The sequence below is a fragment of the Ochotona princeps genome, chromosome 6, assembly GCF_030435755.1.
Source record: "Ochotona princeps isolate mOchPri1 chromosome 6, mOchPri1.hap1, whole genome shotgun sequence".
Lineage (NCBI taxonomy): Eukaryota > Metazoa > Chordata > Mammalia > Lagomorpha > Ochotonidae > Ochotona > Ochotona princeps.
In genome coordinates this window covers 86,312,518-86,324,603 of record NC_080837.1, presented here as the reverse complement: position 1 = coordinate 86,324,603, position 12,086 = coordinate 86,312,518, and the positions used below count along the sequence as shown (strand labels likewise).

The following is a 12,086-nucleotide window of genomic DNA, read 5'->3' as shown; positions in this document are numbered from 1 at the left end:
CATGCGTCCGTGTGGCAGGGCCAGGGCCCGCAGGCGAGACGTACAGGCGCACCTGCTGGGTCCCAGGACCCCGAGACCTAAGGAACTGACACAGGAGGCTGGAGGGGTCAGCGCCACACTGCCATCAGGTCAGGAGGAGCAGCGTGTCAGACAGAAGCACACAGGGCTGCCCTCCCAATGTGCCAAAAGGAAATGCGGGTCCTGGCTGCCACCCTGCGCCTGCCTGGGGCTCCATCACAGCCTCAGGTAGCATGGGGCAGGGACTCGCTGCCCTGCCAGGAGGGCCAGCCATCATGTCTCCCCCGCTCCCTGTCTTCACCACAGCAGACACTTGGGGCCACAGTGCCTCCCCCACACCCTCCACTCAGGCCCCGCCCAACTCTGCGTCACACAATGAGCTGCCGAGAGCTTCACTCCAAGGGCTCATTTTACTGACCTGAAAGGCACAGTTAGAGAGAGATCTCTCATCTGCTGGTTCACTCCTCAAGTGGCCACGACAGCCAGGTCCAGGAAGGAGCCAGAGCTTCACTCGGCTTCCCCACACGGGTCCAGAGGCCCAAGCACTGGGCTGTCCTCCGCCTTCCCAGATGCGTTAGCAAGGAGGTGGTTGGAATTGGAGCAGCCAGGACTCCAACGGGCACCTACAGGGGATGCCGGTGCTGCAGGCGTCAGCTTAGCCACCTCTGTCACCGTGCTGGTCCTTCTGCAATGCCTGCCGGCCACCCGGGACACCCCTCAGCCCCGCCTGCTCCGCTCACCTGTACTTGATGTCAAACACTGTGGCGTCCTCTTCCTCGTCGTCCTCCTCGTTCAGCGGGGCCATCTCCACACGCTCGGCCGGCATGGTGATGATGTCATACTTGCGTGTCTTTTTCAGCCTCCGACTTGACCTGGAACACAGGAAGTGCGTGCCCTCAGGGCAGGTGCAGAGCCAGGCCAGCCCCTCCTCGCAGCCCAGAGCATGTGAGCCCAGCCACAGGTCAACCACAGCCCCAGCCATCAGCCCAGTCACCAAAGGCCATGGGATCTCGGGCAAGCACCCAACTTCACTGACCCATCCAAGCCCCCACCCACAGAACAGGAATCAGCGCTGAGCACCAGCTACTCAGGGATCCAAACCCTAACTGAACGCAAGGCTGGCATCATGACACAGTGGGTCACGCTACCTCTTGTGGCACTGGCATCCCATGTAAGTGCTGGTTCCGGTCCAGCTCCCTGCTAATGCATCAGGGAAAGTAGCAGAGGACAGCCAGGTGCGTGAGTCCCTGCACCCACGTGGGGGATCCCGATGGTGCTCCTGGCTCCTGGTTCTCTAGCCTGGGATGTTGCAGTCATCTGGGGAGTAAACCAGTGGATGACAGACTGCTTGCTCCGCTTCTCCCTCTCTGGTTTATTTGAGAGCGAAGGAAAGCAGAGAGGGGAAGACATGGAGAGAGTGATCTTCCACCTGCTGGTCATTCCCTCAAGTCTACATGAGCCACGGCTGGCCCAGGCTGGAGTCAGGATCCAGGAGCTCACCTGGCTCTCACACGTGAGTGGCAGGAGCCCAGCGAAGTACTTGGCCATCTCCCGTGACCAGCCAGGCACCTTAGCCAGCAGTCTCTTCAACTCAACAGTGGCAGCAAGAGCAGAGACTTCGACGCTTTGGCTGCTGCTGCGAGAGAACCTGAGCCCAGGAACTGAACTAAGGCAACAAGCTCATCCAGCTTGGGGCCCAGGGAGCTGGGAGCACAGTGCCAGCAAGCGCCTCACGCTGCTTCAGCCACGGTGGAAGGCAGACGCTGAGCAGGTGCAGGCAGAGGCACCTGAGGCAAGGGCCTTCACCAACACGCTCCCGCTCCCATGAGAGCTGGCATCCTGAAAGGCACCCCTCCCCACCTGCACAGGGCTGGCCCAGTTTCAACAGAAATTCCCCAGGAGACAAATCCGACTCAGACCAGAGCACAACCAAAAGGAAAGGAGGTCACTGCAACCTCGCCACACGGAAACCCATGCTTCCAAGGGCATCACCGAGAAGGTGAGGAGACAGCCCACGGCTGGGGAGAGCACGTGTCCGTGGAGTACATCACACATAAAGAACACTCACAGGAATAAACCCAAGCAGATCCACTCAAAAGGACGTAGCGGGCAGTATACACACATGGCCAAGAGGCCACGCAAATGACCCCAGGCACCATCCAAGCAACGCACACCCAAACCACGTGAGAAACGTCACACCTGCCAAGTGCCATGAGACACCATGTCACATCCCCAGGAACCATGACATATCATAGGATACCCCCGGAAACCAGGAGACACCACATCACACCCCAAGAAACCACTAGACACCATGTCACACCCCAAGAAACCACCAGACAACACATCACACCTGCTAAAACCCACATGAGACCACACCCCTTAAAATCACATGAGACACTATGGTTATGCAACAAGGTGAAGGAATCCACCATGGTGGGAGGGTTTGAGGAGGGGTGGGGAGAATCCAAGTACCTATGAACTGTGTCACATAATACAATGTAATTAATGAGTTAATAATAATTAAAAAAAAGTATTAAAAAAAAAATCACATGAGGGCCCAGCGGCGTGGCCTAGCGGCTAAAGTCCTCGCCTTGAAAGCCCCAGGATCCCATATGGGCGCCGGTCCTAATCCCGGCAGCTCCACTTCCCATCCAGCTCCCTGCTTGTGGCCTGGGAAAGCAGTCAAGGACGGCCCAATGCATTGGGACACTGCACCCACGTGGGAGACCAGGAAGAGGTTCCAGGTTCCCGGCTTCGGATCGGCGCGCACCGGCCATTGCGGCTCACTTGGGGAGTGAATCATCAGACGGAAGATCTTCCTCTCTATCTCTCCTCCTCTCTGTATATCTGACTTTGTAATAAAATGAATAAATCTTTAAAAAAAAAAAAGAATAAAAAAAGTCACATGAGACGCCAGTCATACCCTGGCACCATCACGCAGCAACAAGCCTTGGTGAAGCCTTGGCTGAGGACACTAACCCTCACCTCTGGTAGTGAGCTATGCCATCACACAGCACTCTGGGGAACAGCTGGGCAGCGTCAGAAAGGTGGACAGAGCCCATGGCAGGTGCCCAAAGGCAACAGAAGCACCTGTGTACACATACACACCCTACACACAAAGGCCCTGACAGCACCACGCACGACAGCCAGAACACCGGGCTACTCCAAGACTATAACCAATGACCCCCGTTCAACAGCCAGTTTGCAAGAAAAGGAAACATAGAGCCCACACATGCAGGACACAAGTGAGTCCCAGAAACACGCTGAGCAAACAGGCGGTTCACAGAACACTACATATCTGGGCCAGCAGTGTGGCCGAGCAGCAACGCCACTGCTGACACCACATTCCATATGGGCACGACCTCCAGCTGCTACACTTCCCGTCCCACTCCCTGCTGACAGCCCCCTCGTGGGGGTCTGCAGGGGGTTTACAGCTGCTGACTGTAGTCTGGCCCAGTTCCGGCCATTGCAGTCATCCAGGGAGTGAACCAGCAAGTTGAAGATCTCTCTCTCTTCCTCTGTATAACTCTGCCTTTCAAATAGATAAATCTTACAAAAACAAAAAATCCTCACCTACACTCCTGTGCAAACCCAGAACATGAACGGCTGGTTACCTGGAGCTAGGGCAGGTACACGCAAAGCAGGGTTTGGTCTGGAGTGACACACACATTCCACAGCTGGTGTGAACACACCCCACAGCTGGTGTGAAGAACACTGGGCTGCCTGGTGTGAACACACTCCACAGCTGGCGTGAACAACGCTGGGCTGCCTGGTGTCTGACTTAGGTCTCCATGCAGGCCTCATCAGAACCGGAGGAGGCAGAGGAGCAAGGGAGGGAGGGAGAAACTGCACCTACGTGACGCTGCATTGATAAAATCTGGAAAAACTCGTGAGAAATTGAGAAACTGACAACATCCATGAGGAAAACTGGACAGCTAAGGGAAGGAGATTCTCCACATAGGCTTCTTATTGATCGTCAATGTTGAATCGCGGGAACATATGATCTGTTTTAAAAATACTGAATGAAGAAAGGTCTCCCACAAGGGGAGGGGCAAAGAGGGGCGCCTCGGTGGAGCATCGCGTGCCGCACCCCAGGGTCCGCGCTGATGGCAGACTGCATTCAGAGCCCAGGGACTCTAACGTGGGCTGCAGGTGTCTCAGCCACAGGGATAACCCCACACAGTCTTGGGGTATTTTTTCAGAGGTTGATTTAGCTACAGTTCTACAGGCTCAAGTCTATGATGAGGCAGCAGCACCTGCTCAGGCCCTGGCAAAAGCCTCACGGGCTCAGAGCACGGGGAAAGGTGGGAGGTGGCAGGGCAAAGGGGAGAGTGCTTGGAGGGGACTCACAGCAAGGCACAGAGGGGACCTGCATGGAGCCACCACCATGGAGGGGACCTGCGGGGAGCCACCACCACGGGGTGGGACCTGTGGGGAACCACTGCCACGGGGGGGGACCTGCATGGAGCCACTGTTGGGGGAGACCTGCAGGGAGCCACTGCCACGTGGGAGGGGAGACCTGCAGGGAACCACTGCCATGGGGGGGAACCTGCAGGGAGCCACTGCCACAGAGGGTGTGGGGGACCTGCAGGGAGCCGCTATCACAGCCGTGAACCCTCCAGAAGGACAGAGGGTGCACCTCTTGGTGGCAGAGGCAGTTAAATCTCCACTTGAGTTCTGGCAGTGACAAACCACACCCACACTGAGTTGGCAACCAGTAAGTAAGTGAGCTCAGGCTTCCCCTGTCGCAGGAGCCCCTGAGGAAAGCCACCTGGTCTCTCCTACCCCCGGCAGCCCCTCTGGGAGGCTCAGCCCTGCCCTGTGGGTGCCGGGGAGCAGGTGAAACAAGGAAACCCAAGACCCAGCAAGAAAGGTGTTTATCAGGGCAGCTGGCATGCAATCTGCACAAACGCTGAGGGGACAAATCAGCAGGGAGCCAGGCAGAAGTGGCAGTCCCCGGCCTAGGCTATGCAGCTGGCCTGCAAGCACTCCCAACCTTACCACGGAAGGGCCAGGCACTGTAGCACAATGGGGTTAGACCACCTGCCACGCCAGCATGCCATGGGGTGCCGGCTGCTGCACTTTCCACCCCGCCCCTTGTTAGGGCACCTGAGATAGCAGCAGGGGACGGCCCAAGGGCTTGGACCCCCAGAGGGGCTTCCAGACTCCTGGCTTTGACCTGGCTCCTGTCCTGGCCACTGTGGCCATTAAGGAAGTGAACCCACCAGCAAGTCAAAGATTCTCTCTCTCTTTCTCTTTCCCTTCCTCCCTCCCTCTTTGTCACTGTGCCTTTGCAATACATAAAAATCTTGAAAGAAAGAAAGAAAGAAAGAAAGAAAGAAAGAAAGAAAGAAAGAAAGAAAGAAAGAAAGAAAGAAAGAAAGAAAGAAAGAAACACTGGTGAGCTTTACCCACTTGGTCTCAGCCCTGGCCCTGAGTGGGAGACCTTAACGTGGAGTCTCCTGAGTCTTGAGTGCTCTCAATGACCTCGGCTGTTCAAACCACACCCGAGCACTGGGGGCCAGGTGGGGCACCTGCGCCATGGCTGCCAGTGTGGTAGATCTGCTGCAGCCTGTGGCAGCACGGGCAACACACACGCTGGCCTCGCAGCATTGCAGCCTGGGACTCCCAGCCACCACCCAGGCAGCCGCCGGCTGCTTGCTCTCACATCTCCCAGGACAGACCCCGTCACTGGTACCAGCACATGGTACCATGTGCCCTGCAGGAGTCCACTCCCCAGACCAGAGACCACCCCCCATGCCGTGTCCCTCTCTGCGGGTCACCCACTCTGCACTCCTCGTCAGCAGGAGCCCACCCGGTCGCACCTGTTTGGGGATAAAGGGCTGTGCCTCTCCGTGTTGACAGGTATTGCCAGGTCAGGCAGTGGGGCGGAGGCAGCAACAGGGGACAAGAGGGACCACTGCCCGGAGGCCACCTGTCCCTGCCACTGGGGGAGGGGGTGGATGGTCAGCTCTCCACTCCTCCTAGGCAAATGCTCAAACCCCTCCGCCCAGAGCCCAGTGCCTGCGCCCAGCTACACCCATGCAGCACACAGGCTCCCGGCCCCTGCAGCACACGCTTTGCCAACCTCATGCCAACCAATATTTCCCATGTCACCGTTCTGGAATCCTCCATCCGCTCCTTCCACCTACCTCAAACCCCACCTCCTCCAGCTGGCTCTGGCGTCTTCCTAAATCCCCCTCCTTCTCCTGGCCAGAGGAGGCCTCACCCCTCCAGGCTTTGTTCTGCCCACAATACACCCCTCCACTCAGCACCCAGCAGGTGCTAACACCCATCAGTCACCATGGTAACTGTCAAAAGGAGGGCAGCCACCCCACAGCAAAACCTGCTCCGCCCACCTGCTCTCCTCCAGACCCCTCTGTCCCCAAGGCCATCCTCATGTCACCAAGCAGCTCCCTTCGGCACTGGACATGACATCCCTGGGTCTCCTACACACACAGCCTGTGTCTATCATCTCCAAGCACACATCACACGCCCAGGAGGAGACTCTGTCAGGTCGACCATGACTCCTCCCAGGTACCGGGCTGGGCTCAGCTCCCACCCCAACACCTGGGCGGCCCCCAAGCCTCTGCTCTGCCCCCAGGCTCACAGGCACCTCCAGAGAGCGACCCTCCTATTCTGGGACTCAGTTTCCCCATCTATACTGGAGGGAGAGGAAGGGAAGTGAGAGGAGAGTCCCGCACACCTGCGGATGCACAGTACCCGGAAGAGCCCTGCTCAGCTCCCCAGCTGTGAGTACCCCAGCAGATGGCGCCCCAGCCATAGGCACCCCGGAAGACAGACCCTTGGGTCTCCTCTGCTGGCAAACCCCTTCAGACAAAACAAACGCGTCCTTGGGCAGAGCCATGACAACAAACTTAAAGTCCACAGTCCTGGTGAGACCCAAAACCGCAGCCAAAACACCATCCCCAGAAAGGCTCAGCCAAACTCCTGGGGTCCCCACCCCACCCCCACCCAGCCCTAAGTGTCCCCACCACAAGTACAGTCCTGCTACACCACCCAGGCCAGGGAAAAGGCCACTGATTTCACTTGCGGGGGCCTCCAAGGCAGGAGCACCTGCCCTGCTGCTTGGCCACCCGGCTGCACCCTCCCCCTCCCCGGCTGAAGAATGGAAGGTGTGGTGTGCACTGCTCCTGGGCACAGAGTGGTGCTTTTAAACACCAGAGGGGCCACGGCAGCCTAAAGCGGAGCCAGGGCCTCAGCCAACACTGCTTGCCTGGGACCTCCCCTCGGCCCTGGGCAGCATGCTCACCCCAGAGTCCCAGCAGGTCCCCAAGCTGCATCTGAGGGCTTCTCAGCCCAGTCCCACATCGCCTACACAGGGGGCACTCAACCCCAAACACCCCAAGCCTCTGCAGTGTCTGACCAAGCCAGTACTGTGGCATGGTGGGCTAATCTTCCCCCAGTGGTGCAAGCATCCCACATGGGCACCAGTTCTGAGTCTCAGCTACTCTACTTCCAATCCCGCTCCCTGGGACTCCAGTTCATGACCTGGGAAAGCAACGGAGGATGGCTCAAGTTCTTGGGCCCCAACACCCACATGAGACCCAGATGAAGCCCCTGGATCCTGGCTTCAGATCAGCTGAGCTCTGGCTATCACAGCCATTTGGAGAGTGAACCAGAAGATGGAAGAATTCTCTCTCTGTGTACATCAGCCTTTCAAATAAGTTAATAATAATAATAAATCTTTTTTAAAAAGATACTGAGCATAGCAGATGACAACTGTTGCTTCTACCACGGCCCCTCAAGTCTCACTTCGTGTGACAAGATGGCTGTCAAGTGTGGTCGGCAAGAGGCGACCAGGGACACAGCAAGGAGTACAGGTGAACACAGGACGGCATGCACACGCAAGGCCTGGTGTGACAGACACACGGCTTGTCACACATGCAAGGACGGGTGTGACAGACATACAGACGTCACACACACACGAGGCCGGGTGTGACAGATACACAGACATCACGCATACACGAGGCCGGGTATGACAGACATACACGGGATGTCACGCACACGAGGCCGAGTGTGACGGAAACACCCAGGACGTCACGCACATGCATGGCTGGGTGTGACAGACACACACAGGATGTCACACACACGAGGCTGAGTGTGACAGACATACACGGGATGTCACACACACGAGGCCGAGTGTGACGGAGACACACAGGACGTCACGCACATGCATGGCCGGGTGTGACAGACATACACAGACGTCACGCACACACGAGGCTGAGTGTGACAGACATACACGGGATGTCACACACACGAGGCTGAGTGTGACAGACACACACAGGATGTCACACACGAGGCCGGGTGTGACGGAGACACACAGGATGTCACGCACACGAGGCCGGGTGTGACGGAGACACACAGGATGTCACGCACACGAGGCCGGGTGTGACAGACACACACGGGATGTCACACACACGAGGCCGGGTGTAACAGACACACACAGGATGTCACGCACATGAGGCCAGGTGAGACGGAGACACGCAGGATGTCACGCACACGAGGCCGGGTGTGACAGACATACACGGGATGTCACGCACACGAGGCCGGGTGTGACGGAGACAATGTATAAACTGATCATGCACCACACAAGGAGGCCACCTGCCTGCTCGCCCACTCACTCACACACTCACACACACACTTTCTCCAAGCACTCATATACCTTCAACTTAGGACGACTAGAAAAGTTCAAAGAGTATACACACAGTTTTGTGTCTCCTCTCGGGCACAACAAGCAAGACAGCTACATGAAAATGGAGCGGAGAGGAGCCTGCCTCAGTGCAAGACGCTAAGAAACGCACACAGGCAAGAGGGCATGGACTGCCCGCAGTCCCCATGCCCGCAGCCCTGCCCGCAGCCCTGCCCGCAGTCCCCATGCCCGCAGCCCTGCCCACAGTCCCCATGCCCGCAGCCCTGCCCGCAGCCCTGCCCGCAGTCCCCATGCCCGCAGCCCTGCCCGCAGTCCCCATGCCCGCAGCCCTGCCCGCAGTCCCCATGCCCGCAGCCCTGCCCACAGTCCCCATGCCCGCAGTCCCCATGCCCGCAGCCCTGCCCGCAGCCCTGCCCGCAGTCCCCATGCCCGCAGTCCCCATGCCCGCAGCCCTGCCCACAGTCCCCATGCCCGCAGTCCCCATGCCCACAGCCCTGCCCACAGCCCCCATGCCCGCAGCTCTGCCTGCAGCCCCCATGCCCAGGCCCCTGCCAGGTGGACTGCTTATTCCTCACAGTTTGCCTCACCAGCACCAACTGCCGGGTGTCTAAGCCCACAGCCACAAACTTCAATTCAGGCCCAGCCTTGGGACACCTAGCCCTACCGCTCACTGAAATTTCTTCACCACAGGGCCAAATTTCTCTGAGTATCAGCGCCCACAGTGCTGGGCTCCCCCGCCCCATCAGCATCAGGAGGCCCACAGGGAAAACATGCCCACCAAGGACCTGCAGACACCTGTTTACTACCGCCCCAGCTCTCCGCTCCTCCTCCTCTCCTCTCAGATGCACGGCTCCCTACCATCTGGCCAGGGATCTGGGGAAACGGGCAGAGCAGGACGAGAGCAGGGGAAGGGAGCCCGAAAGCAGGGCAGATGCCCTGAGCCGGACAGAGCCCCCTGTAGCAGGCAGGGAGTGGCGACCAGGAGGTGCTGGCCCTGACACAGCCACCAACAGTACAGTGTGTTCTACGGCCCGGGACTGCCCCTGGTGCGACTCCAGCCTACACAGCAGACAGCTGTCTGGGCACCTTCACACTGCAAAACCCTTCCAGCCCTGGTCCGGGGAGGAGCCCGCCAACAGCAGGTGGAGACCTCCCGGTAAAGTGCGTGCCAGCGGATGAAGGGGGTGGGATGTCCCAGGAGAGCTGTGACGTCATCCTCTGTGAACACCTCCAGCCAAGACCCTCCCCCTTCCCAAAGGCCTGAGTGCCACCCCCCACTCTAGCCTGAGGCCTGGCCCAGCCCACTTCTACCAGCAAAAAGTAGTTCAAACACTCCCGAAACAGCACAGCCAGGAGCCTTGGCCTATTTTGAACTGAAAGTTTCAAACCTCCAGGCTCAGAGCTGCGCAGCTCTCCATCACCCCAAGGCAACCAGGGTGCACTAGTGAAGCCGTCCCTGTGACAGCCTGGTGCCCCGTGCAGGAGCCTAACACGGCTGGAGGGCTGGGCAGGCGCATGGGCCAGCTGGGGAGGGCAGCGAGTGGAGGGGCTTCAGCACCAGGAGACGCAGAGCGAGGAAGGAGGGGCCTAGAGCAGGGGCAGAGCAGCTGCAGCCCCTCTTCCCCACGGGCACTGAACCCCACGGACCAGGTCAGCAGACCACAGCAAACCTCCACAGGCAGCTCCTGGCCAGGTGCGGCTCCTGGCTGTGCGTGGGGTGAGACGGACAGGAGAGGTCCAGCGGGCAGCAGTTGACCAAACACTGCACTTCCAACTGCTGGCCCTGCTGTAACCTACGCACACACCCAGAGCGCTGGCTTCCTGCAAAAACAGGATTTCCCAGACACTGGGGACACCCAGCCTGCACCTCCCCCAAGCCGCCACCTCCTTTCCTCCACCCCTGCCCAAGAACTCGGGTCATCCCTTCTAAGCGCCCACTTTGTGAACTTGAGCAACCTCCAGTGCCACTCTAGCACGTGCACCCGGCGGCTTGGTCAGACAGGGCAGCCCCCAGTGCCCCTACTAAGGGAAAATCATGGGGCCACCAAAGACCTCTGGGCAAACTGCTGCAGCCCAGCCCAGCTCCAACAGGCTCCTGGGGATGTCAGTGAAAACCTCTGCTTTGGGCAGCGGAAAAGCAAAGCCAGCAGGTGGACCCAGGTCAGACAGACCCGGGCAAATGCGACCTCCAACATCCCAACGTCCCGCACCCCGGGATGTGCCGCCCGCGCCTCTCTCGGCCGAGGCGCAAGGACTCCCTCGGAGGCGGCGGAGCCGCGTTACCAGATGGAACCCAGTGCCTGCGCTCTAGAAAGCGGAGAGGCTCCCTCAAAGGCGCCCCGGGAGATATCGGAGGCACCCGCCCCGGCTCACGCACGCCCACCCAGCCCCGGACCCGGCCCGGCGCAAAGCCCCCGGCGCGCGACCCACCTGAAGACGCGCAGCAGCAGGCAACCGACCAGCAAGGCCGATAAGGTGCACGCCACGATCACCGTCGCCTTCAGGGTGGGCAGGTCGCGGAGCAGCGTGGAGATGCGGGTCACCAGGGCGTCGCTGCTGCTGTTGGAGCCGCCGGGGCGGGTGTCGTTGGCGGGCCCCGGGGCGGGCGGCAGGCGCTCGGGCTTGTGCGGCGCAGGCGGTGGCGGCGGCGCGGACTCGGCCGTGCGGGCGCGGGCGGCGGGCGCGGGCAGCAGCGCGAGCAGCAGCAGCGGCAGCAGCGGCGCGGGGCGCATGGTGCGGGCGGCGAGCGCGCGGGCGCGCGGGCGGAGGCTGAGGCCGTCCGCGCCGGCGCCGAGGCTGCCCGGCTCCCGCGGCGCAGGCGGCTGCGCGGTGCTCGCCAGGAAGCAGCTCCCGGAAGAGCCCGCGCGGGCGCCGCCGCCGCCACCGACACGTCGCGCAGAGCCATTCGGCCGGCTGTGGCCCCAGGGGGCGGGGGGAGCCTGGCCGGGTTCCCGCGCCCTCCTCCTGGGGATCCCGCATCTCCACAGCCTCCCGTGGCTTCCGGGCGTCCGTTCATCCTTCGGGGCCCCTCCCCGTCCGCGGGGCTGGCGGTGGCGCGCGCCCGCGTCGCAGGTGCAGAGCCTGCACGCTTAGGGTTGAGAGTTCTAGAGTCTCCTGCGCCTTTCCTGTTGGCTGGTGGGCGAGAGGAGGGGGCTTCGGAGCGCCCCCTCGCAAGCCGAATTTCAAACCCCTGGGAGTTCCTGGCTTTTGCGGTGGGCTCTGATTTGTAAGGGCCACACTCCCACACCCCCAAATCGCTTAGGAATGGTGAGGGCCGCCTGGGCACTGTAGGTGGGAAAACAGCAAAACACAGGGACCCGGACCAAGCAGCTTTGCCCGAGTGGAGACAGATGACGCTGCGTATTACTGTCACCTGCTGTAGAAAGTCACCGTA

General features: G+C 60.2%; 1 protein-coding gene across 1 annotated transcript; it reads right to left on the bottom strand.

Moving 5' to 3' along the window:
• Positions 1-741: 741 nt before the first annotated feature.
• Positions 742-11,721, bottom strand: FAM174B (family with sequence similarity 174 member B; the record flags this gene model as incomplete). Its single annotated transcript, XM_058665418.1, has 2 exons — positions 742-890; positions 11,123-11,721. Coding segments are annotated over 2 exons (735 nt in total), but the record flags the coding sequence as incomplete, so codon positions are not given.
• Positions 11,722-12,086: the final 365 nt, after the last annotated feature.